Source organism: Temnothorax longispinosus, chromosome 7, assembly GCF_030848805.1.
Source record: "Temnothorax longispinosus isolate EJ_2023e chromosome 7, Tlon_JGU_v1, whole genome shotgun sequence".
Taxonomy (NCBI): Eukaryota; Metazoa; Arthropoda; class Insecta; order Hymenoptera; family Formicidae; genus Temnothorax; species Temnothorax longispinosus.
Window position 1 is genome coordinate 6,304,264 of NC_092364.1, and position 26,532 is coordinate 6,330,795.

Below are 26,532 nucleotides of genomic sequence, written 5' to 3' on the forward strand. Positions count from 1 at the left end.
AAAACACGAGGCAAACGGGACGCGGTGGGATAGAGGGCAAATCTTGAGGTCCTCGCTCCTTTTGCAATGACGTAGCGGAGGTTGTTGCACGTTGCCTCGACTTATTTTACGTGGTTACGTGCCATCCAGAGCGATCATAATTAATGCGTGATTACGATATGCCCCGAAGGATCGTCTCGCAAAGGATAGATCGGGTTCTGACCTAAAGGGGCCGTCACACCATCAATCATTTTTTGTATATTATAAATAATATTGTTAATTGACAGAGGAATAATTTTGTATTGATAGTCTGTAAAAAATGTTTGTATTAAAAAAGAAATAAACTAAAATTAATTTCTTTAAATTAGATTTCTAATTTTCAAAGTCATCAATGATTGATTTAATAATATCTAGATTTAATTTTCTATTACATTCTGTTTCTAAATTATTAACATTAATTTGTATTCTTTATAAATACAGAATATAAATACAATAAATTACAATATATTAAATTGAATAAATAATATTCTAAAATTTTTCCGCGGGATAAAGGATAGTGACTGCAAAAACAAGGCAATTGCCTTGAATATAATATACATAAATATAATATACATAATATAGTGATGATTTTACGTGATCAAAATTTCATAAGTTTTTCTTTATTCTCTTCTCTTTATTGAGACTTGAATTTCGTTTTAATTATCCTTTTATATCGTTATTAACTCTGGAATATTTTTCTATTTAAATTACTGTTGACCGGAATGCAAAGGGTTAATAAGAGAAAATACGCTACAATAAATAGTTGTGTGGAATTTCGTCATTTGATCAATATTTCTTCGAACAAACGTTATTAATTCTGATATATTCTGATATATACGTGGATTGCGAATAATATTCTTATATCACGACGATAAAACTCGTGTGAGAGCTCCATAAGAAGAGTGGATGAACAGATTCTGTTGGGCTATCGTTGTGCGACTATCAGGATAATATGAAAAGAGAAATTCATAATTACGTACACTATATGTATATCCCTACTGACAGTAATACCGTTCGTGCGGGAATTCAAAAAAAATTTAAGTATTTTTCTGAATACTTGAATAATAAGAAAATTCCTTGAATAATAAAAAAATAATAATGAACGTTTATTATATTTATATCGCATACACTGTTGGAAAATTTTTGTAGTTTTGTTAACATATGCCTGCTATGTTAATTGAAATTAACAAATTTAAAATGTAAAATTATTAAAATAATTTTAAAAATATGTTAAAGTAACACAATTTGAACGTATTTATTAAATGTATTAAAATTTACAGAAAAAGAGTGTTGATCTTATCTTACAATCTTAACTTCAACATAAAAGTTATGTTAATTGTACACATAATTAACTTCAAATTACGATCAGAATTACATTTCCTTTCTGTTGAAATATTTTAACATAATATCGGTGTTACCATTTAACACATCCATATTATGTTAAATTAACACAAAAATTTGAGTTGGACCGTTTGGGACATGTGCTTTATGTTATATTTAACACAAATTTTCCAACAGTGTATCGATTAGTATTAATTTTTCAAATAAGACATAATGCCACAATTAATCAAACTTGATCATTGTAAAAAAATATATCTATATAAATTTTACATCAAGCACTGTGATATAAAAGCAATCTTCTATTAGTCTAAATATTTTCGGAGGTAATCGTTCGCCTTACATTTCTTGCAATGATGAATATGTATAAATTGTTGGACATAAACACGTGATTAGGCGCATGATATAGTGCGATAACAAGATATGATTTACCTGTCTAACGAGCGAAATACTTGTTATGATGCCACCGGAATTAATCGCAGATACAATTATCATGATAAATTATGTGTCGGCTTTATTTCGATCGAATTTATTTCTCAGCATTTGTTAAAATTATCAGCATACAATTTGACAAAGAATTATTTCATTCTATTAATGCGCGCAGATTGACAATATCCATTATTAGCGATTCCAATCTCATATAAGCGTCAATTAAATATAAAAAATGTAGAAAGAAAATGATAAAAAGGAAAGTATGTCTATCAAAAACATGACCATTATTTCGCAATATATTCAGTAAAATTATTTTTATAATTTAAAATTATACAAATATATAAAATTTATTAATTTATTACTTGAAATTATCTTCGCCTTGGCACACTAATTAAAAAAAAATTTTTTTTTAATGTAACTTAAAAATTTTGATCAGATTAATGAAAAATGCCATACCGAATACTTGTTCAGAAAATAATCGAAGAAAATGTTAGAGATTTTTTTTAAGCATTTATTTTCTCTCGCGTTTGTCTCGGGCGCGACAGTTTCTGATAACAACACTGGCTGCGGAGGTAGGAGAAATTGACGTTTCACGGGCAGACGACGTGGCAGGCAGACGAGGCATGCCGCATGCGCCGGTCGCATGCGTTGAAAATGGCGACGCTAGCGTGCCTCTCGCGACGCGTATCGTCGTACGCGCGGCACTTTCGCGATGTCACGCGCTCGTACACGTCGTGGCGTGCCGACCGCAGCAGCCTCGGAAGGATCCAGAAGGGCTTCGGACTGCTGGCCGCCGCTTCCGTCACGTTCCTACTGTCGCAGCATTATTTACGGCCGAAGGTGGTGCACGCCTTGAAAACTCGCAAGGTACGCAGTACAGTCCGGCCCAAGATCTCGCGACTGTCTCGTGGCTCGTGGCAGTCAGTGGCGCGAAGTTGAATGGCGAGTCACGACGCGGTCACGTGGATTTACGCGTCCACGTGCGCGTGAATGGGCAGTGCGTATAGTGATGTTGCACGAGGAACGCGCAGCAGTGCACGCCCGAGTGCACGCCATTCACTGAATGCTATTCGGAATCGGCAACGTTTCTTAACCCGGTTACGATATTTCAAAACCTCACCTTTATATAAGCTACTTTGCAGATATTAAATATTATAAGAATATAGTGTAGCACGCGAGATATATATATATATATATATATATATATATAGCACGCGTATTTTTATTTTCACCAAAATGTTTGCGGTTTTTTTCTAAATTATGACAGAAGTAGAAGGTGCTTTAATTATTCCTGTAAAGCAAGATCCTCAGTAAGAATAATTTAATTAGGAGTCTATTTGAAAGAAATGGTTGGTATAAAAATTAATTTTTCACATTGCAGTACGGAAAAATTTTAGCTTGAAATATTCGGTATAAAAATACTTGATGTGTAAAGTAGCGGTATAGAATATTTATGACAATATTTAATATATAAAATTCAAATACTGTATGGTATCCGTTATAATTTTATAAAAATCAAGGAAGATAACATTACGTAAAATAAATTAACTTTGTGCATAACGAAACGAAAAGTAGGGCAAATAAAAATATTCTTATTTCTCATGTTACCCGGACTACTATTCCTCTGATATCGCTGAATCCGCAGGCGGACGAAGATAGGGAAAGGGCGGGAGAGAGAAAGTAAGGAAGATTCTTCGGCGAGTTTAAAAAGTGAGTTTCGAACGCGTTAAGGGGGGGGGGGGAGTTGGGAATGAAGGCGCCCGCGATTGATCTCGTTCGATCTTCGGTCGTGAGACCGAACGTGTAGGTACGCTACGTTAATAATATGGCCTGGAGGAAGCGGATCGGCTTTTGTGTCAAACGATCTTCAAGTGTATCGGCGCCACGCCCTCCGAACGATCACACAGTCGATACGGCTAACCAGTTTGGATCTTCGAACGTCTCTATTACGGCCTGAGAATCTCGGGATTCTTGTGAAAAGTAGTCCGCAGGCGCAAGGGAATGTACCATAAACTATAAAATCACGTTCAGCTGACTTGTCTACGTAGTATCGCGTATTAATGTTATTTAAAAAGCTGCATTTCGGTATAAAGGATAAAAGTATATTTATCGGAAAATATTTTCCGAGGAATAAATTTTTATTTAAGAATTGATACATTAATTAAATAATATTTTGGCATTATAAAACGATATAGTATAATTTCTCTTCTATTTTATCAACGTTACTATGCAATAATATTAAATTAATCATAATATCTATATTCGTAACACTTAAATTATTTTTATGATACAATTAAGCGTGAGTTGATAATTTGCGAAATTAACTAATTAAGTAAAGCTTTAAAAATTTTATTTCTCCGTTTTTTCGAGCGCATTTTCTTTTTACAAAAAATTAATTCTGAAAGTGCGGTACATTACAAAATTCTTAACGTCAAGCGAAAGCTGACGATTGAAAAATCACGGAGCGCTGTTAATATCTCGGAATACACTCACTAACGAGAAACTTCTTAGCTGTCGTACTCGCGAGTTGAACGTTGACATACGTGTTTCATCGATCATGCGACGCTTTCGAGAATGCGGATGCCTTCTAGGGACATTCCTCGCCTTATAAAACGAGGCAGATAAATGGCCGACGCTTTGCGCCGCAGTTTGCGGCCAAGCTGCATCCGTAAATGCAGATGCACTCGGCCCTTTGCCACGAGACACCCTAATCCGAATGCGATGTACCCTAAGCTGCTTCCTTTCCGCACCTCGCAGCACATGTATCCATTAATTATCGCGCGTGAGAACATGGGAAAGTTGCATCGACCGTTCTTGACAGTCACGCTAAAGTCTCGTATCATTTGTGAAGCGACTTGACCAATTATCTTTTGATTTCTGATATAGCTGGGTATACAAATAAGTATACTTTCAGCAAAATATATTTTTTAATAGTTTGATAGATTCAGATATTGTTTTTTTGGAGATGATGTAAAATTTAATAAAATGCGTAAATTTAACTTGTAACAATGGGCTCTATTACTAACGGAAGTTCTTACAATCGTATATTATTTAAAAAGAGGTCTTAATTTGAAAAGTTTCGTGAAACGTATTCATTTATTGTATAAGTTTATTTTTTAACGTTCAATATCCTAATACGAAGTTTTCAACTAAAAGTACAGTTTTTAAAACTGAAGGTTCTTACGAAAAGATTTATTTATATTTATTTAAATATGTTGAATAATTTTATAATCATTATTAATTGAAAACATGTCCACAACTTTTTTTTGTCAAACTTCTACTATTTTCTTTAGAGATAAAGAACATCTTATGGTACAGAGACGTCTCGTGTTCTCTTATCCTGTGTTCGCGTGTTCGTTCAGACTTTTCCAATCTAATCAGAAAACTATCATAGGCGACATCATCTTGATTCCAGAACACAAGATATATTTTACACATTTGCTGCAATTGCACGCGCAGCTGACATGCATGTAATCGCGGTACATGCGTCCGGTACAATACGCGTGACACTCTAACGTGCCTCGTCACGTTGCACTGACTTGTGTGTCCAGAAGATATTTTTTGACCACATCGCTGCCAAGAATTCGGCGAGAATAGGGCGACGGCAAGAGTGCCAAAAATGTCATACTATACGTGAAACGGTGCACGTTCGCACATAATTTACGCGGAACATCCTAATTATTTTCCGTGGGCAATTATCTCGAGACACGAGGCCATCAAGATATACGAATAGTGTATACACTGATATCGCGTGAACTCAACAGCACGCGACTAATTTTGCACGTAAATCCGATATAACTTTTACGAATTAAATCTTTCGCGGTAATTAAGAATTGTAAATAAAATAAAGTTACTTGATTGATAAATTTTGTGAATATAAAGTGTATCGACTGAAAGTAGATTGCTTTTCTAAAAATGTAATCAATTTAATTTAGTTATTTAAGAATATTATCTTAATGGAGAGCATTCATTTAATTTATATGTTAGAAATTTTTGTTCTCCCTTTAAATTCAAATTAGAATCTTTGATTGAAAAAGACATAATAGGATTTCATAAAAAAGGAATATTTATATTAAATAAATAATAAGTTTAATTGACCAGGCACTTCGAAAAATTTATATGTTATATAATTACAATAAAATTGATTGCGAGAGTGTATTTATTGCATATCATAATCTACTAACACGCGATTGCAATCACGTAGAGGTATAATGATGAAGTACATACGTTGGCTACGCTACACCGTATATTCACGAGCCAGTTGATCTTGCAGAAATAAGCTTTGACCATGCTGTCCATCGTTCTGTCGCCTTTATCCAACGTGCGTAGGCTGTTGCAACGTGGAGGGGGCGATTGGTATCAGAAATGTGGATACATCGCGGTATGGATCATTGCATACGTGAAATTCCATACAGAATAAATGCAATTTGGAATAAAAGAAATACTTAATTGAACAACTTATTTAGCAAAACGCGAATTGTCATTTTTATTCATGATACATAATATTTTTCTAAATATTTATTAAGTTACGTTTAATAAAATTAAGTAACTATGTGATACCTATTTTATCCTAAATTATATTAACATTCGTAAATCTAAATAAAAATTAATTGGGATTGGTATCAGATTTACAATTTATGAAATTAATAATTGTATACTGTTAAGTTCATGTAACGTATTGCTATTACGTATTATAGCAATGACTTTGTATCTCGAGATAATTGTTCTAACTTATATCGTTAGATAATGCAATTTGCTAATAAAAATATGAAAGTAATATTAATATTAAAATAAAATGCATTTAACGTGGGGCGTTCAATTAAATTAAAATAGAAACTTAAAAAGCTTCCTTATTGAAACGCATTCCACGATGCGATCTTGGACTAAAGCGAGCCCTCAACATTTTCATCAAATCATCAAGCAATAATATAAATTGTTCAGCGGACAAAAGGGGAGAAATATGTCATCCGATATATTGCGCGTTATTACGAGACGCGGCATAACATTATCATCGCGCATTACGTATGCGGAGGCTTGTTTGACGAGCGGTTTGCGGTAACTAATGGGCTGGGTCCTCGTTCTATCGAGATGCTCCTATCGACAATATCCACGAGTCCTTTTGGACCAAGATTCATTATAAGAAGACTTCTGTATGCAGGACATAGGTACGTGGAGAGATCAGAGTGCATAGCAGAGCTTGTCCAATCAGAAATACCTTTTTTTCTAATAGAAAAAGTTTACACGTTCGAATATCCGTAATTGGATCAACCCTTTTCATGATCGATACACCTTAAGATAATTGTATTTCAATGGAATTACTCATTAGGATATAAATAATATACATTTTGTTCTCGATATCGATTGATAAATTGTCTCAAAATTATTGCTTATTTTTAAATTTATTAATCTTTTAAATAATTTAGGGAAAAATAATTTGTATATTTCATTATTTGTTTGAATTTCTGCACTTTAATTTGACATTTTTCTTTTTTAATTATTTATTCAAGAACTATACAATTTAAAATCGTGAACTTTAATTCATATTATATGAAATATAATAAAAAAATAAAAATTTATTATTAAGTACATATAGTCAAATATATCAACTATTAAACTTATTCGATATAATAATGTTGATATTTTTTATCCTACAAGTGCAAATAAATTTTCAAAATGTTACGCCACTCAAAATAAGCAACTCGTGTGTATATATTCCAAGCAATAAATCTTTTCTTTCATATGCCTAAGCAATCATTACATCACGCGATAAGAACGTTTTACAAAGCTCTGCACAAGTTACGCGCCATTCTTCATATCAATTACGTTTATGTACGTTTATGCACCCCTCTCTCCCCGTCAACATTTGCAGCAACACCCCGTCGCTCGTGTACCCCGAATAATTTGGATGCGAGAGAGTGATCGATCGATCGCGTACACACCATCGTACGTATTATCGGCGATAAACGATAAATCAGATGCCATGCGGAGTGCGGACTTTTCGACGCCACACGATTAAAGACCCCGAAAGTTGTCAGGACACGCACGTGTGTACACGTGTTGCGTTCAACACGATGCTATTCGATGCCGCTTGTCGATCGTTCGAAGGAAGTCGAACAGGAAGGATAATTAATATTGGAAAACATCCAGTCAGGATATCACTCAGAAAAAAAAATTAATCACTCTCGCAAAATAATTTTCACAGAAGTGCGTTTTTTTTTTTAAGTAAAATACTTTTTTCTGATTCAGTCTTTCTCTAAATAGAATGTTTTTTCTCAGAATTATACAGTAAAAAATCAAATATGTGTGTATATTATATATGTATATGTATATACCTATGTATATATTAGGTTTTTAATTGTATTTTATCTATATATATATGAATTAAAGTTATCGATTTTTTATGAATTGTATAATTTAAGTAGTTAAAAAAAGTCAAATTAAAGTGCAGAAATTCAAACTTATCAATCTTAATCAAATTATAATAAAATATTGTAAATATATTTACAATATTTTATTATGAAACAATATAAATATATGTTTTATATTATATTTCTTATACCTATTATGTATTTCTATAATATAAAATATTACATATAGTATTTGTGTGTATATATATATATTATATATATATATATAATATGTATACATATAAACATAATATATTCAATTTTCTCTTACATTCCTTTAACTAATCATCTTCACATTGTTAATTCGACTTTCTATGCGATCATCCGCTTTCCAGATGGAGATAAATGATTTTTACACTTTTACAAGTCCGTGTTGCGGACAGTCTGGCTAAACATTTCACTACTGTCCTCGAACGTGCACACAATGCGGTACCAAATGATAATCTGGCGATAAGGTATGGGATAAGAATTCCGACGCGGTAGGACACGTGAATGTGGTCTGATTAGCGTGATAGTATCAGTCGCGTGGGTAGACGTCGACGTGGGCGTGAATGGAATCTACGTTCGATCGTTTTTCATGTTTATATCAATTTGCGCGCATATCGCGTGTCAGGCTACCTGCGGCAGAACGTTAATCAAAGGCATTTTCAATTGAGACGCATCTCGACACGTCTGCAAAAGAATATTATCTGCTACCTCGAGCATTGTAGACGCGATAAATTTTTTCTCGGCGAAAGACGCTGAATAAATTAAAACGGTAAAAAAGCATGTAACCATCTTTTTGGAATATTAATACAAAAATTGATAATTTCTTTTATGTTTATAGAACATTTCTTTAATTAAATTCTTGCGCCAGAGTATTAATAAATCCATTATTATCGCATTATATTTGATCTAACATCCTGACTTTTATTTATCTTTGCGCTATTTTTTGATTATTCGATTCGACAGACAACTTCGTACTTTGTTATGTTACACACATTTCAGACGTAGCTCTTTCAACATTTGCAGTATCAAGATATAACGTAGGAATCTTTGAACTGTAACGAACTGCAACTAAAACGCTTGTCTGCCCTATAGTAATAATAGTGTCGACCGAAATTTTGGACGCCTGCCATTACGAAAATCTTATGTTGGAGATAATCACATATATAAACTCGCGAGTGATCACGAACTTCGAGTGTAAAATCGGATATTGAATCGTCCCACTGATAACTGCCGCTTGTGTATGTTTTTCTCTGTAAGTATTATAGACAATTATTTTGACAAATTAGAAAAAAATTAGCATTTTTCTTTAATTTTCACATTTGATTTTGGTATAATGCTTCAGATTTTATAAAATTTTTAAAGAGATAGACGTCCAGCATAAGAATTTAATGAATAAAAAAAATTCATAAAAGTTTAAAGGATTATTCTGTATTAGATTTCTTTTTTTAAAGAATCGAGCATTTTGCACTCTTGCTCATTTCTCTTAAATTTTTCATCAATCAATATCCGCCCCTTTGTAATGATCTCCCCAATAAACGTGTAAAACGCACAAATGAGAAATGCTATTGTCTTCCCATGCGGCGAGCTATCTCCTCGCGATACAATCGATAGGTACCTACCGCATCGACGCCCAAGTCTCGTCGTCGAAGGAAGGCACGTTTGAATCGCACGTTTCGGCACGACCCATGTCTCGTCGGCCGTCATCACGGCGATGAGTTAATGCTAATGAACGAGCGCAGCGATTCGTCTAAATTAATTAACGCTTCCTAAACCACCGTGAAATTAGCGCTAGCGCGTGGGACGTGGCGCGTTGGGTGCCCATCATTATTCCGGGCTAATGGACCGATGGCGGAGAGTGTGGGTGGTGTGTTACAGTGTACCCCGTGGGTATCCCGTGGGGTTTCTCACACGCGCATCACGCACATACGCGCGGGGCACCGACGTCTATCACGCGCGGCTTGTATCGCGCCGTAAGTGGACGCATGTGCGAAGGTGGGGCCGCGCCGCGCCGCGCCGCGCCGCGCCGGTGCACGTCGCGTGTTACCGCGCTATGCATCAACGACGAAATAATGCCGGTGTAATTGAATATTTTGAGGGGATTATGATTTAAGAACCGCCGCCGGGCCGGCGGGAATCGCGCTTCCTCCTCCTACCCCCTCGTTTACTCCCTTCCCGTTTTCCCGTTTACATATGTATACGATGGTTAACTAAGTGCGCTGCATAGGGAGTAATAAATAACGATTTGGGAATCGTCTCGACTTCGACGAGCCTCGTCCATCATTACGTGATGGTGAGGGTTACCGATTGCGGGGGGGTAACCATCGATTTTGTAAATTCCGGCGTCAATACTTGTATTATGCAAATTTCCCGTCAACGAGTTTGCTCATGTCAGTAACGAATATGTTATTTAGTCTTTTTTTTCTATTACTACACTGTTAAATTCATAGTTTCAGTCTATACTCAATTTGTGAGAGTCATTTTTTATATATGTATATGGGTCGCGCCATTGCTCCTACTCAATATGTCGTTAATTTAACTAAATCGAAGGAGTTAAAATAATACTGTTTTGTGTTAACCCGTTAAGGTCACACCTCCTAAAAATAACGTAGAAATCACATGGGGTCCAATGGACCCCACAACAGTTTCCATTTGCGTTCTTTTTGATGTATCGACTCAAACCTTGAACTGGAATTAATTTATGACTTCCTCTTGATAATTCAATAATTTAAAAATTTTTTTATGTTGAAAAAACGCGAGAAAAAAATTTTTTTTTCGAGAAATTTGACTTTTTTTACAAAAATATTCATCAAAATTTTTTGAGATAAAGTAAAAAAACTTTGTGCGTTTTACTCTCAAAATAGTATACTTTTAAGAAAAAAATAAAAAAAAGCCTGGGGTCCACTGGACCCCATGTGACCACAACGGGTTAAAATAATAAATTTCGACACACATGGTAATTAAAAATAACAAAATGTTATTTAACTCAAGGTATTAATGGTTTAAATTTCATCCTTTAATATATTTAACAGTGTAGAATTTAATATAAAATGAGGTTTTAACTTCATTATAGAAATCTCTTTCACAGAACTTTCTTTAGTTATTTAAATGCAGTTTAAAAATTAAGGCCTTATTTTGTCTATGGCGTAATCAATTCTCAATTATTATCTTCAAAAAATCAATTATATATATGCATATACGTTAGAACAAATTCTTTTTATCTTCAAAAGCAGAGAGTTAATGATATGGGAAGAGAATAAATTTTTAAGTCTTATTGTATTCATATTTCGTAACAGACCCGATAATTTGTGAACACACTGCCAGTCGTTTCGGGCATGGGCGGTTAAGATTGGTTCAAAGGTTGAAAGCGACGTAGGCCGTATGGATATGAGAAAAGCGCCGAATCAGTTATAATGACAGAGCGCTGTGCGATAATTTTAGGGTAGTTCGCACGTAACACGCAACATGACAACGCTCCCGGATGATGGTAACATTTTTCTGCAATCGCAATACGAGATAACGAAACACCTCCCTGTATTTCGGGTCTTCCGATTTTTCATCTGACAATCGAGCCTCGAGCTTCGAGCTATGCGCTTAAGGCAATAAAAATAAATTTGCTTTATAGCATATATGGTACAAGATTTTTATATATTTCGAACTCTTTTGGTTCAACTAATAATTTATTTTTAAAAAATTGCGTGCAATTTCGTATATTACATATATTTTTTTATCCTTACTGGCGTGATTAGCTCAAAATAATTTGCAATAAAATAAATTACTAAAATAACTTTAATCTCTTCTTATTTTACTGCTTATATATAATTTATCATTTTATCATATTTATAAATTAAGATTTTTTATACATTAAGTTTCAATGATATAATGGAAATAACAAGACTAAATTCATCGTTTAATTTTAAGAATTTTTTTTTTTTGAAAGAGAAATCTTTAAAAAAATATCAATTTTAATATATTAACAAAATACCTAATTACTAAAAACATAAATAATAAATATAATCTCTTAGAGAATTTTGTTTTAGATTTAAATAAAAAAATCTCCCCTTAAAATATATTATTCATATAATTGTGTTTTATACTCGGTTTTGTATAATTGTAAATCACTCTGCATTTTGGTAACGTCAATGTATTCGACTGACACGTTGAATTGACATGTTGCTTTTATCAAGGTAGAAAGACAGAACTTTCCCCTGATTATTGGAGAACATGTCTCTCTCCCCGTGACGGGGAACAGGTTTATTTCTCCCAAGAAATCGACCGCCGTAATGTATCGATCTGAGCCACCTCGCATAACCAGAATCGCACATAGCGTGTACAAAGATACGGATCTGACTGCACCGAATGCACACACACTAGCGCAGCACGCGGTATGCAACGGCCGGGCATCCCAGAGCATCCTTCCCCCATACGACAAGAGATTCTCTTTCGCGCGCGCGACCACAAATCACGTGACCCACCTTCTTCTTGCGGCATCGCACGAACCCGGCAATCGTTATCGCGTTCGCACGAGATCCGACCGCACCGTTTATCCTCTCGGCAGCGTTCCTCCGTGTCGGGATCTCGAGGCGAGAGAGACGAACGATCAAGCTATCGACACGGATAACGCTGTAACACGATTCCGGAAATAGCGAAAATGGTTCCGATGAACGCAGGATAGACGAGCGGCGGATAATTTCATCGTGTATCGGCGCCAAACTAGGCACAGCAAAACTAGGACAGGTGCATGCGATTTGGGACAGGTGAATGCGAGCAATAAATTAATTATTATTCAGAAAGAGCAAAAATATGAAAAGGAAGGGAAAAATCAGTTAAATAGTGTAACATGCAGACTTTGCCAAATATTTTGCAAACAAGTTTCGATGTACGAAACAAGAGTAGTATTAAAAAGACAACTCACTAAATTGTATGTAGAGAAATATTAATATATTATACGAAATTTTTTAATTCTTCCACAAACAAATTTATATATATTTATTCGTTGATTATATCACTGCAATATAAAAAATGGCTAAGTGCCATATAAAAAAAATGCCTGATCTTTACTTCTTAATTCTGAATAGGAAAAATGAGCGGGTCGAGTATTATAGAAATTTAGAGTTAAGCATCTACGGCGTTTAATCTATGGTACTCATATTGTGGAAAACCTGACGATCTTCGTTCGAATATCCAATAAAGTAGACTACTACAAGGCCTCTTCGAACATAGAGACGGCCAGGACCGATAATAACCACTACTCTCTTCTTTGAATTGGGAGGATCGATTTTATCGCGGGGCCAAAGTCAAGTCTACGGGCAACCCCTTGAAATGTTTTTGTGACCGATTAACCCGAGCAGGTTCCTTCCTCGCATTAGAATCACTCGGACCACCCAGCCTACATTTACGCGGCTATCAATCTGATTTGAGTATTACGGCCAGCACGAAGCAATATATTGCAACCTTGTCCGCCCGTTAGATCGGCTCCTTCCCCGAATTCTCGCGACCGATATTACGAAAGATACGCGGAAATCGATTCACGTCCGTCAAAAGGCGAGCGAGCGCCTTTTATCAGATTTTGACCAACACCAGCACGAATCTCTGCGCGCTCCACATTAAATTCTTCCAATCTTCGGAATAATCTTTATGTAACACGTGCATGGAAAGTGGCCCATTACGCACGCTACGCGTGCGTGATAGACCACTTTCCACGCACTTACAACATAAAACCCGCGCGTGAATTTTCATCTTACAGCACTTGTTACACAAATAACTATTATTTTCTCGAGCTATCCTTGAGATATTTTCATTCGAGCTATGTACTCTGTTCTTTTTGCGAAATCACAAGTTGATGCTAATTGCTGCCGGACTTTTAGCCCAGTAAAATGACAAAATTTTGAGGAAATAATACTGACTGGACTGAAACTTTGTAAACAGACTTGTTTTAGGGTATTATTCAACATATTAAAAGTCCCCACGTGTAGGCGCTACGTTGCGGGGAGGGGAGGGTCCAAAAGATTTCAAAAATCAGTTTTTTGCAAATAACTCGGAAAATATCGACTTTACAAAAATTTATGTAAATATAAAAATTGTAGCTTACAAAATTCCACACAATTTCGTTTTTTATTCAAATCTGTACGATCAAATGGAGCAGAGATAGAATTTTTTAAACACCGGTAGTTTTGCCTTGACTCGAGAGTCCATTTTCGAGATATCAGCGAAAAATGCGCGACGCGCGTACGCGTTAGCCTCTATTTGAGAGTCCATTTTCGAGATATTAGTGAAAAATGCGCGACGCGTGTACGGGTTTTTGTTGCGTCGCAAAACTACCGGTGTTTAAAAAATTTTATCTCTGCTCTATTTGGTCGTACAGACTTGAATAAAAAACGAAATTGTGCGGAATTTTGTAAGCTACAATTTTTATATCTACATAAATTTCCGTAAAGTTGATATTTTTGAGTTATTTGCGGAAAAAACTGGTTTTTTTTTTATATTTTGGACCTTTTGGACCTTCCTCTGTCCGTAACGTAGCGTCTACACATGGGGACTTTATATGTCTAAATAATACCCTAAAACAAGCCTGGTTACAAAGTTTCAGCCCAGTCAGTATTAATTCCTTCAATTTTAAAAATAATTCTATCTCTGCTATATTGGTTTGTACAGACTTGAATATAAAAAACGAAATTGTGCGGAATTTTGTAAGCTACAAATTTGGATATCTACATAAATTTTCGTAAAGTTGATATTTTCCGAGTTAGTTATTGCGAAAAAACTGATTTTGGGACCTTTTGACCTCCCCCCCCCACGTAGCGTCTACACGTGGGGCTTTTAAATATGTTAAATAGTACCCTAAAACAAAGCTGTTTACAAAGTTCAGCCTAGTCAGTATTATTCCCGAAATCGCAAATTTCGAGTCATTTTACTGGGCTATTGGCACGAAGAATAAGGTAGGTGTCACTTTATAATTTTTATGATAAAATTAATTTTTATCAATTACATATATATTTTTGGTTATACATGTTTCTATAAATACAGTTTGTGCAATTATGCCTTTTTCTTTCAAAAAACTAAATGCTTCTATTATATTGCAACAGTTTAACACATCTACGCACGTTATCACGATAACAAGCACCGTTTCACCGTTAACAATGGAATATTTGTGATTTGTAAGAACGATTGAGAATAAAAAATATAATCTTATACCCCTGGTGGGACTCGAACCCACAATCCCCGGTTTAGGAGACCGATGCCTTATCCATTATAGGCCACAGGGGCGCTTGTGAGTTAAGCGCCTCTAATATGCAGTTCACGATGATGACGTTTAGACGTCGATTTGAATAATAAGTGTAAAATACACACAAGACGCTATTTCTAAATATAATAATTATTAATCTTAAATTTATTTAATTTTATCATCGAGCAATCTTGCGTTGTCACATTATTCCCTATACTAATAATTACTCGGATTATGCCCGCTTTAATATTCACTTAGAGATATTCTTTCTACTAAAACATTAATTATTGAGTTAACATATTGAATATCAGGAGATAGATCATAGAGGACTCTTATTCTGTGTCGAGTAATGATAAATATTAAAATAGATATAAATATTTCTTGAGAAATTATACTAAAACATGTGAGAATCGTGCACACAAAGCTTTAAATTCTTAAAGAATTTCTTGTCACTTTGTGAAAATGTCTAAAATTGCATAAAATCAGATTATCCTTAATTATATACCAACGATCATCTTAGTTGCTCCCGATATTTTCTTTTCAATAAGACCAGATTCACCGTTCGCGCAAATTGAAAGTTCTTGTCTTGAAATGTCGCGATTAAGAATTCGGAGCTGCATGTATAAATATCTGTATGCAAATATGCGCGGACAAAACTGCCGTTCCGAGAGCAAAAATGTAATCTGATTTCAATTTCCTTCGATAATCTTGGCGCCATCCTGGCTTGCTATAAATAAGATGATCCGTAATCATCGTCCGTATTGCATTACACACCGATGACCGGACGTGTGCGTGTGTAATGTGTATTTGGTGGCCAGGTAAATGTGCAGGTAAATAATATTCGTGTTTTAACATTTACACACGCAGAAAAGAAAGTGTCAAATTAACACTGATATATACTTATATATACGCAAGAATACGTTCTTGGAGAATATCAATTAAAAAATAAATAACAATTACTTCAATACTTTTAAAAGTACGGAAAAATAATATTTCATGTTTGAAGATTATAATAATTTTAAGTCCGCGAGATTCTTCCTGATGGGTGATGCAAACGCGCCGAGATACGTTCCCGTGATAATCTTAATTTTACGCATACCTATACCGCGTGAGAATGCGTTTACACGTACAAAGTGTGAGTGCACATGCACATACTTCGCGCACGATCGCCGATTTGCTAACCCGAATTATCGCCAACGCCCGAATATTAACACTTCAAGCGCCTCGTTATTTAAATTGGACTTCACGAATTTGTATCGTCGCCTGAGAGATTACATATGGATAATAGCGTTGGGTGGCGAGCGTAAGAAATGGTAGAAATGGTTTATTACAGAAATAATTTAGACCCTGATATTGAACACTTTATTGTTGCAATCAATCTGTGTAGGATACAGAAGTAATTTATATTCTTTTATAATACACACATGATGCAGTAAAGACAATGTGTAATGTATATACACAAATCTTACCGTATGATAATTAGTAGACTTCTAAATTTTAAAAAGAGACAATAAAGGAAGAAAAATATCATATTTCTTTGTATTTATATAATTAATATTCATTTCCAATGCAGAAAAGTATTTCATGTGGAAAAAAAATAGCTCATAATTATTATTTTCTTAATTTTCTTAGGTAACTTGCTTTTATTAAAACAGTCATTTTTTTATTGGACTGTGATACTATTAAATATTATCATTATTTTTTCATGTTAACGCGTTGATTTTTATAAAATACTTATAAGATACTTTCAGTTTATTGCACGTCACGTATTATACGAATAACATATTAATGTTACAATGGATAAATAAATTCGCTTGGGGTCAAAATTCTCTACTTTATAAATCTACAATATTTTCAAAAATCTTTTCATTATTATCTCATGGTTTTGATAGTCTGGATCATTTTGATCTGGATGCTGCTCTATTATAAAATCACCTCGCTTTATCTCGCGTATCGCCTGACCGCCGTGTAGAACCAGAGAAAAAGCGTAGTGCTTCAAGGTCTACCGCATTTTCTCCTCTCGCATGCTGACGCCTCCGTTTAACACCCATCCACAAAAATCGACAGCCGGCGCCCGTTTCTCGGCGCGAGTCTTGGACGGCGATGCCTATCGCCGTTTGCCCCTTCGCTATCGATTTAAGCCGAGAAACGAGGCGAAACAACTTCGAGGAAATTGTTTCTTCTCTACGCGGCCGCACGTCGCGTGCTTCTTTATTGAAAACTATAAACAGCTGCGGGGAAGAGCGTGGAGGGGGGGACGAGATGTAAACGGGTTATATCTAGGAAGTGAGAACTTGGGGAGAGAGAAAAGAGAGATTCAACGGGGCGCCTCTCTTAATCACCGTGAACGCCCGCTGGACATCGGCGCAAAAGGAAGACTTAGAAGAGAGGTCCGGGAGGACGAAAAGAAGAGTGGCCTGGTCTCTCGCACTTAGCATAATGTTCACCACGCCTGTCATTACCCTCGACACCGCGGACATACCAGCCTAACACCCTGCGTGGTCCCTGCCCGGGTAGACACGCGAGGACGTGTACGGTATACGTTGTTGGCGAGCTTCGCATTATGGCGAGAGCGAACGTGAGGACGCCGTACGTCCGGAATATTAATCGGGCGCGATATAACTTAAATTAACTAAAGCGACCATGTTTTTCCTTTTGCGCCTCGTCCTCGTCGTTGCGTCTTATTTCCGCGCCATCAGAAGGACGAGCGTCGTCGTCAGGAAAAAATACGTTTGTATGAAGTTTTGAACCACGATAGTCTCGAACGCATCGAGTCGACGTGATACCGGTTAACTGGTTAAGGTGTAATTTTCGAGAAATTAGTTATGTTTAGGTATATACGAGTAAAGAGCGAGAGAAGGTTTAATGGGAGATTGCAAAATGTGCTATCATCTCCGCTCTATTTAATATAATTTAAAGAGAGAAAGAATCTAATTGTGGAAATCGAATGGTAATATGCATTATATATAATATAACTTTCATGTAATATGAACAAATATTTTTATTAAATTTAAATATAAATAAATGTAAAAAAATATTATAGAGAATTGTTAAATTGCAGTAACAATATTCAGTAATAATATGTTATTTAGAAAAGAAAAGTTTCACAGTATAAACAAAGGTAAAAAAAATTGCAGTCTTGTAAAATTACAATTAATGTATAAAACGTATAAAATTTTTTTATGGTATAGCGGAGTATTTTGTATCTAATTCGGTGAATCGAAACAACGAATTAAGTGAAAGTCTATAATTGAGGATTCTTTTCTTTAGTGCGGTCTCCCTGAAAATTCTCTTGTAACACTCTTCTTCTCAAGATGTAACAGACATGTAAATGTTCTTGTACCTTTTAAGAAATAGAATTTATTTTGTTACGCTCTTGTACAAATTTGTAGAAGCGAGTAGGCGGTCAAACGATCTTTCTCGAATCTTCTAACGACGTGATTAACCTTAACGATGCTTAATTTCTCATAAATCGTCAGTCTTGTGTATTACATTGTAGTATGAAAGAAAGAAAGAAAGAAAGAATCAATTTACGATCGTGTCGAAACATAAATTTGTCCTCGCGGAAACATCTTCGCCGCATAAATCAATAGTATAAATCAATCGTTTCTACTCTATCGATATCTAAATACCTAGATTTTGCGAGGCTCTAACAATAAGATAAAAAATTTGAAAAGATTAAAAGATTTTTTGGATACAAAAGTAACTTCGTAAGATTGTTTCGTGAAATGAACGGATAACAGACTTTGATGAAGATTAATATCGCGATATTGATAAATTAAGAGTGTAAATATGTTAAAATATTTGAAAAAGCTGAATGGCAGAAGAATCTCGTTTGTATGTGATGATAGGTAAGGACCATCTGCGATATAATATTTTAACAAGGAACAAACGCGTTCTTATTTAAGAGAAAACTAAGATTTTTGAAGAATTATTTGAAATAGCTTTCTATTTTTTTTTTATATTAACTTTGCTCAGTATTTGATTAATTATAAACAGTATTAAAAATATTATTTCTCACATGATTAACAATACTTCAGTCTTCAGCATCGTTGTTCCTCTATTACGAGTCATTCTGAAGTAGTTTATCAAGTCATTTGTATTTTTAATTTTACAAGGTGGGATATAATTCACGTGTAAATCGCCGAGCAATTTTTAGACTCTTGTAAGACAGACCACCGCGTGGTTAGCGTAAGAATAGTGATATTACAAATGCAGGCTATTATAGGTGGATACCTTTTTTATCACAATGAGGTGTGATTTATTTGTAGAGGCAACCTCGCGAAAGGACACCTGATCCGCGCGAAAGAATATCTGGTTACGATGGCGCTTATGGAAATGTACATCGAATGACAAATAGCTTGCCGAGGATCGCGATTTTGCGATGGCAACAAGATATTTACAACTGCTTGTAAAAACCGTTTAAAGAGAAAGAAATCTGAAACCGCGTAAGATATTTGTAGAAGTCCAAGAGAGCAAATATATAAGAAACAAATATAAAAGTTGTAAACGTTATATTGCAAAAAATGTTAAAAAATAGTTCGACACGATATTCGGCCATCCCAAGAGCCATCCTCTTTAGCTTCCTAATAATTAATTAAATTTTTTAATTTTTTGAATTAAAATGTTTAGTTTTATATATACTATTTCTAAGTCAATATTAGCGAAACTTCAAATTTTATTACTTAAAATTAAGGACCACGTTGTTCCTTATTCTTTTATTAACAGAAATAAATCTAATAATTTCCGCAAGAGGTACTGGAACGTTTCAATTAACATTGAATGTATCTCTTCGTTAGAAATATATCATCCGTCAATTCCTTTTATTTCGCGATATCGAGAAGCTACGGTCGATCTTGAATTGGCGTTTGCACCAACGGGCGGTTGTAGAAGTACGAAGGATAAGAACGTAATCATCATTTAAGAGATCATCTTATACGGAAGCTCTCATATATGCTGCTGCAACCAACCAACAATGCGTCATTACTCACGAATAAATAAAAGCGGCAATCTCGTGCGTGCAAGGTAGCGAACGATAATTTAAGTAGGCAAGGAAGGAAGGAGCGAGGTGGCTCCGATGGCTTCTCGGAGCCACGACGGCCGATGCGTTCCCGGTGATTTGATGCTTCCTGGGCTGAACGATTCAATCTGGCCGGATGAGGTCGCAGATTCATGTCGTTATGCGAGAGCGTATCGTTTGGCACTTAAGTACAGCTTACGTGGCAATATGTTCGGCATACATAACGATCGTATATACTTAACTAAAGGCGAATTTACGCGGTGCACTTTAAATAATTGTCTCGTATGAATAATCCGAAATTTATTTTAAATAATAGATTGCGTTCTCAAAAAACTTGTGTCTTAGTTGTGCCTAACTTGAACCTTAGTTTCACGCATTCGTTCTTAAATATAACTTTTTCCAACAATAATTTATTAGAGAGTGACTTGCAACATTAAATTTTGTATCCTTGCAGTGATATATAATATTCGTACATAAGTTATTTGAGAGAGAAGAAATAATTTTACCTGAAAGAATATTTAGATTTAAATTGTTTAGATAGATTCGATAAATCATTAATTAAATTATCTCAATATTCTCAGTTTCTAATGAATATATGCTTTGTAATCTTCAGTTCCGACAACGTAACATGAGTAATTTTATTTTTATAACAGAGAATAATTTTGCCAAAATTAAAAACACTTCACTTTTTGAACACTTTGAAAAAGCTCATTAATACCAGTCCCGAAACCTCGTAAATTTGCCTGGAGTAAGTAGGACTTGCGGGAAGAGAGGTCCCTAGTGACAAAGTCCCAAGAGCCCAAGATGAAGAGTCAACAAAGAAGGCGGCGGAAATTCAAGAAGCTTCACCGAGGCGGTGTCTCTCTTTCGCTTTCCACCCCTGGAGGTATTCTTAATCGTTCATTACAACAAAGCGCGGAGCGTTAACGGCACCCGTGGAGATCACTCGTAATTTAATCTCTCTTTAAATTACAAACAGTGGATGCGCACCAGCGACACACCGTCGCCACACACCGGGATGGCGACTCGAATTGCATCGTCCGAGAAACGAGCAGTCGAGGCTTGTATCTTTCGTATATATACTTTTCACTCGCATTTCACGGTACTTCCATCCGCGAAATTACATGCTATTATTAGCTAACTTTCTGTTGATTTAGCACCAAACGTTTTTTCTTTAATCTTAAACAACTCGATTTAATCTTAATGCATTTTAAAGTATTATTTCTTTGCCAACAATAAGTATTAACATGTGCGGTTTATATCAATTTATTGATATAAATCAACAAATTGCACATCTAAATTATCTTGTCATTTTACGTGCATGTAAAAATGCAAAAGTTACTAATAAGTAATAACGATTTTTTTATTAAAATAAAAAGGAAGCAGTTTAATTAGTTATAAAACCGGATTTAAACCAAGCAAACGCAATGGCATTTGTACTCATCATAGAAGCAAGTTGTTCATTCGTACTTGTTACTTATTGATTTAAATCCGACTTTGTAGAACGTTTAGCAGTGAAAGATTAAATTTAAAAAAAATCTAAAAATATTACTTTATTTTGACTTTGATTAATAATCCAGCCATATTCTCTTCAACTGATTAATTAAGTGAATGTTATTAGATTATGAAATTTAATTTTTGCCCATTTCTTGCCTTGATTCACATAGTTACTAAAATTAAACATAAATATGACATCTTCGTCAAAATTCGTATAAAAACTTTGACGCACAGTTCGACGATCATCTCTTTTATTTCTTTATTATCGTATTTTCGAACGCGCCGCAAAATGTATCTGTCACTAACTTGTAAATAACTTGCTGACACGAATTGACAATACGCGTTGTTCCTTCGTAGAAATTAGAAATTCAGGCAGCGGAATTCGAATTAGTATGTCATATTTCATCACCTCGCCTGTCTGCTTGTCGGCGAATAGCCTGAGTTGTCTATGTTCGAATCGATAAGAATCGACGTGTCGCTTGCTCGTATTTATGATCGCGTTCCTGCTGAATAAATCAACTGAAGCTAATTTTGAGACATGATTAAGAAATAGATCTTGAGAGTGTCAGTTTGATCATGTCAATTTCGTCATGTCATATTTAATCGCAATTTAATTAAAGAACTGATGAAGTTAAAACACAGCCTGAGTTTCATTTTTCGCTATTCAATAATCGACTTTTTAGAAAAGTTTAAATATGTATGTATATGTTAATAGTTTTTTTATAACATTTTTTCGGAAATTTGAAAAAGAACAATAACTTACGTGAAAAACCAGATTAAAATATAATAAATTTTTAAAGCATTAAGATTATTTTTGGAGCAAAACTAAGATGAAGAGTTTATCTTCAAATAATAGATTTAATAATTTCTCTAAATAGAATATAATCTATAGAATAATCATTTAAATTAAAATTAAAAAAAATTATATAATTCGCGTGTAATCGTTAAAATTTGCTATTAATAATATACATTACACACATATCAATCAATTAAAACAAATTTTGTCATCAATTAAACATCAAGTAACAATATGTCTATTACGAAACATTTTCTTAATTAAATAGAATTGATCGATATCTTAAACGACACTATAATCAATTTATTTAAAAAATAAGTGCAAAATAATAGCCCATTTGTCAAAGGGCGAAAAACAGAATAAGTAGGTACTCGACGTAATTTTATTTCACAAAACGTTGGATATTCCGAGACCATATAACAATCCTGCTTGTGTACGGCTTTGGTACGTGTTTTTTGTATCTGTTTTTACGGAAGGTCAGCACTGTATCAGTCGCTCTTCAACACGAGCGAGCAGGCTATGGAAAACGTATACCGTGCGGACTGTGCGTATTTACGTTACTTCTCGACGAGATGTAATCGCGACAATAAGTGTTAGAGTTAGAAAGTATAGATAAAAGAATATTAGCAAGCACGATTAAAAATTCAAAAACGTATCGACGCGACGTCGCGACGATTGTATATCTAATTATATTGAAGTAGATATTTCGAGCAATTTTTTTATTTGGCGTATAAAAATCGAGAAGGAAAGTGAAATATAATTGAATATAATTGAAAATATAATTGAATATGATTTTACTAATCGCGACAATTTATTTTTACAGAGAGATGATGATCTGCATAAAGCGATAAAATTGACTACGAGGGAAAGGAGATTCATAAAATTTGCGTCAGTGGCATACGATGGTCAACTGTATATGACTCCGCAGGACTTTCTTGACAGCGTCATTGATGCCGAACCTCGACGTATGTGTAACACACGTTTATTTACTGTAATAAATATCCGTTTTAATCTTTGCAACGAAAGTTATTCAAGTGGTAGATTAAAATAATGAAGAATTACGTCATTTTTTCCAACTTCAATAATATAAAATTAATAAATGAAGAAATGTATGGTTTTGTTATAACTTGTTTAACTTGTATGACAAATACATCTTTTATTTAAATAATATCTTTCCGTTATCAATAAAATTCTTTTTGGAAATTTTCGGAAAGAGAAAATTTTTATTTGATATGTTTTCTATAGCACAGCCATTATACGAAAGATTTATACCTGTGAATTATACATTGCAACGCACCAGTGAGAACTGGTACGTTTCATAATGAACTTCTCTTGATGTGACATACGTGATTCTAATAATATTTTCAGCGAGATTAAAGAGGCGCGTGCTGACCGATCAGGAGCTCGAAGTGATGAGAAATTCGACTTCTACGCTACGCCATGGAAGCACACATATGTTCCGAAATTTGCGAGACAAAGGTAATTAAATATAATAATATGAGATAAATTATAATGTAGGATCTATAAGAGCAAATACTTTTATTCCAAGGGGATCCTATAGTGGAGGCCGAACTTCCTCGACGTCGGTAATGTCAACATTTCTAATCCTGTTTTCTATGTTATATATCTATCTGTCCTTGTCTAACAAGAGGCATCTGTCTTTGTTCGATTGCTGCGCCATCTCTCGCTACACGCAATACTGCTCTTCCATGTCATCATTGCTAGTGCACGTTTGCAATAATGCTTTTGCACAGATAACTTTTTTGTTTAGAGTCTAAACCTAATTCTGACAACGGTATCGTATTTTTTGATGTAATCCGCTGGCCACGCCACAGTCTTTTTGTAACAATACATTGTAGAATTTTTATATAAAGCGAATGTTTTCGCAAGTTGACGCATTGTTATATGCAGTTCCTCAAATTATTTTTATTCTCGGTATAAAATCGCGTGGTGGTCTTTATTTCCGAATATGCTTCAACTTTGGAGAAGGATTTTTAAATCCGTAAAGTAAAAAAAAAAGATATCTGTGCAAAACAAATGTCGGTATTACAGACCCGGATATAGGATTCCCCCTGCAGCCGTATGATTTACCGACATTATCGTTTTTCGATGGATCTTTTAATTAGCTTTATAGAATTGCAAAAATCTTTCACAGAATTAAAGTACGCACAAAAATCTAGGGTAACAAACGCGATTTTATATCAAAAACACCAAAAAATTAAAAATATTACTTATTTGGGCACATACGCATCTGTCACCTGACGACAATATTTGCTTAAAACAAAAATTCTGCAGTTTATACATACATAATGTTTATCATCTGCCCTTGGGAAAACATGTAGGAATAATATCGTGCAAGTAGAAGTAAGATTCAATGCGTACAAAAAAAGATCCATCGAAAAATTATTTTAGTAATGCAAATACGGATGCAGAATGACAAGAAGAGCAGCAACAGTAGTTGTTGGATCTTGCGAGAGATGGCGAGCAATCGAAAAAAGGACAGATGTCATTTCGTTAGACAAAGACAGATATAGGGAAAACAAAATTAGAAAGGTTGACATTATCAACATCGAGGAAGTTCGCCAGTCACTGCAGGATCCCCTTAATGGTCTAAATAATAATAATTTATATAAATGTAGCGGTCAGCTGTCCGCCACGAACGCGCGATGGTACGCACGCGGTATGACGGAAGGCGCGCGGCGCGGGCGGCAGCACGGTATCGATCGGCGAGAAGGTTCGGCGCGCGCCCGCTACGCGGCGCATCGCCAGCAAATTCTCTCGTAAGGAAGTTTCGACATCGACCCCTATATCAAGGGCAGCTGCCGGGTGAAAATACTGAAAATCAATTCTTATTTCTTTGAACACTACCGATATTATAGAGAATATGGACACACTACTAGGCGCCCTAGGGTGGATGTATCCCGAAAGGCCGAAAACAAAGAAATATTTCTTTGATTCTTTGTTTTCGAGATACATCTATATTAGGGCGCCTAGTAGTGTGTCCATATTCTCTATAATATCGGTAGTGTTCAAAGAAATAAGAATTAATTTTCACCCGGCAGCTGCCCTTGATATAGGGATCGATGTCGAATCTTCCTTACGAGAGAATTTGCTGGCGATGCGCCGCGTAGCGTGCGTACCGTCGCGGTCGCGCGTTCGTAGCGGACAGCTGACCGCCATAATAAATAAAAATAATCATCTACATCAGATGACGATTATAACACCTGATAAAAAATACATAGGAAGGGCAATTGTGTTAAACAATATCGTGCAAGAATGATATTTTATATTCGTGCATAAAGTTTATAACACTAATAAATAAAACTCTACGATTCGAGTTACTGTAAAAAAATCCACGATTGATAGGGTCTCGATAAATTTACGAGCTTCAAGAGCCGCGGTTCGCACCTCAGAGCTTTCTACCGAAATATGCGATTCGACGAAAAAAAAGGCGAGACGCGCGTGATAAGCAGGACACTATCGATCGCGATCGACGTGTACGGCCGCAACCTGTACTTACGGTATTTACAGGGCTTACTCGACACAGGTTTCCGCCACCCACGTGTACAACGCTCGTCGCGACAGACAGGGCTGTATCATTAGTTTAATGACGCGGCTGCACTTCTCTCGGCGGCAGTGTTTTCGCCTTGCTCCTTGCGCGTGCATCGCACGTTCGTCGCGCTAATGGAAATGCAAATAATCGGCAGACGTAAGGGGAGCCGCGATGGGAGAGGAGGGGGCCAGTCAGTTTCACACTTCTCTTCAATAATAACGAGTTCCTCGTCCCTGTACCGCCACCGTATGCCATGGCTGC

The 26,532-nt window shown here is 35.3% G+C and overlaps 1 protein-coding gene, 1 long non-coding RNA gene and 1 other non-coding gene across 8 annotated transcripts in view; 1 reads left to right on the forward strand and 2 right to left on the reverse strand.

Moving 5' to 3' along the window:
• The window catches only part of LOC139815691 (uncharacterized), a 197,857-nt gene that overhangs the window by 151,009 nt on the left and 20,316 nt on the right, over positions 1–26,532 (reverse strand). The window lies entirely within an intron of this gene.
• Positions 2,413–26,532, forward strand: part of LOC139815690 (calcium uptake protein 3, mitochondrial-like) — a 32,310-nt gene continuing 8,190 nt past the window's right edge. For both annotated transcript variants that reach the window (XM_071782759.1, XM_071782760.1), the window contains exons 1-3: positions 2,413–2,655; positions 23,542–23,683; positions 24,087–24,197. In XM_071782759.1, coding sequence (XP_071638860.1) covers positions 2,419–2,655; positions 23,542–23,683; positions 24,087–24,197 — 490 coding nt within the window. In that variant the 5' untranslated portion in view covers positions 2,413–2,418. The remainder of the gene's footprint in view (positions 2,656–23,541; positions 23,684–24,086; positions 24,198–26,532) is intronic.
• Positions 15,372–15,446, reverse strand: Trnar-ccu (transfer RNA arginine (anticodon CCU)). The gene has a single exon. It is a non-coding gene; the product is annotated as a tRNA-Arg (tRNA).